This window comes from Glycine max, chromosome 11, assembly GCF_000004515.6.
Source record: "Glycine max cultivar Williams 82 chromosome 11, Glycine_max_v4.0, whole genome shotgun sequence".
Lineage (NCBI taxonomy): Eukaryota > Viridiplantae > Streptophyta > Magnoliopsida > Fabales > Fabaceae > Glycine > Glycine max.
In genome coordinates this window covers 28,250,202-28,251,841 of record NC_038247.2, presented here as the reverse complement: position 1 = coordinate 28,251,841, position 1,640 = coordinate 28,250,202, and the positions used below count along the sequence as shown (strand labels likewise).

The window sequence follows — 1,640 nt, the reverse complement described above, 5'->3', positions numbered from 1 at the left end:
TTTATAGTAATAAACACAATTTCATTAAAAAGTTTCATTTTTACTTTTTAATTAATGACAATTGCGAAATAATTTTATGAATTACAAACAATTAAGTAATAATAATTGTTTAAAAAGATGTTAAAAAAGTATCTATAAAATAAAGATTTAGAATATGTTTTTGATTCATATAAGTTAACATTTTTTCACTTTTGATTTCTTTAAGCTCATTTTCCTAATTTTATTCTTTGTAAATTTATGTCTTTTTAATTTTGATTTCTGTAAAATATTTTACTTATTTTTAATTCTGTAAGTTTGTGTTTTTTTAATTTTGATTCCTATAAGTATAGTGTGAGCTTACATAAGCTATAAATAAAAAAATAGTTTATAAGGATTAAAATTGAAAAAATACCAACTTAAAAGAACTAAAATTAAAAAATATACACTTAACTTACGTGTACAAAAATGTATGTAAGAAAAAAAATATTAAAAAAGTGCAGCCACAAAGGCTCCAAAGCCGGAAAAAGTAGCCAAAGTCCCAATCCGCAGATGCGCAACAAAACGATATCTGGCCGTTAAAACTTTCTTATCGACGTTCCTTAATTGTCCAATTACAAATCCACGGATCGCGAAGATAGGCCGTCGATTAATCGAAAGCCCAACGGCAGAGATCAAACTTCAAAACCCGGAAGCTTCCTCTTCCCGCTCTAATAAATACCCCAATCTTCTTCGCCGCAATTATCCAAATTCAAGTTCGCACCAAATTTTCCTCCCAAAATGTCAGGCCGTGGAAAAGGTGGGAAGGGTTTGGGAAAGGGAGGAGCTAAGAGGCACAGAAAGGTTCTTCGTGACAACATTCAAGGAATCACGAAACCTGCGATTCGTAGGTTAGCGAGAAGAGGTGGCGTGAAGAGGATCAGTGGTTTGATTTACGAGGAAACCAGAGGAGTTCTGAAGATATTCTTGGAGAACGTGATTCGCGATGCTGTAACCTACACTGAGCACGCTAGGAGGAAAACTGTTACTGCTATGGATGTCGTTTATGCTCTCAAGAGACAGGGAAGGACCCTCTATGGCTTTGGAGGCTAAAGAATAGAATCTTTAGGTTTAATGACTGTGTTGCAGGATAAAACATTGGTTCTTTTGAATTTGCGTGAAGTTTAGTTTAGGTTTTGGTTTGTTCTGTAACATACGAAGCTATGTTTGCTCAGAAAATGTAAAACTTCAATTGAAATCTAAATGAAGGAGTGTTGTTTTCGTGGCGCATATTTTCTCACGATGATTTGTTCTATTCATTGTTAATATGTCGTCAAGGTTTTTGCATTTGAATATTTTCCTAAGGAAATCGCTCTATTAAGTTAGAATTGATTTTTTTGTTTTTGGGTACGGTTGTTTCTTGTAACAGCCAATTCTTCTTAGTTGTAGATGATATGTGGGAATTTAAATTGAGGGATTGAATTAAGTGTTTTTTTTTCGACGGTGGGTAAGCTGGACCACCTCTTACAAGTGTTTTAAGATGGTCAAGTAAAGTAGATATTATTAGTTAGATTTAATCAATCATGTTGTATAGCCTTTTTATTTAATCATGTTGAAGTCTATTTTGTTGTATCTTGTTTTCGGCATTTGTTGATCTAGTTGCTAAAGGAATATGTTTCAAATAA

General features: G+C 32.9%; 1 protein-coding gene across 1 annotated transcript; it reads left to right on the top strand.

Annotated features, from left to right (window-relative positions):
• The first annotated feature begins 706 nt into the window (after nt 1-706).
• On the top strand, nt 707-1,245 carry LOC100819286 (histone H4). The gene has a single exon (XM_003538212.5). The coding sequence runs from the start codon at nt 757-759 to the stop codon at nt 1,066-1,068; it is 312 nt and encodes a 103-aa protein (XP_003538260.1). The 5' UTR covers nt 707-756; the 3' UTR covers nt 1,069-1,245.
• Nucleotides 1,246-1,640: the final 395 nt, after the last annotated feature.

Coding starts and splice junctions, on each gene's coding strand:
- LOC100819286 (XM_003538212.5), top strand. CDS start 757: ATGTCAGGCCGTGGAAAAGGTGGGAAGGGTTTGGGAAAGGGAGGAGCT.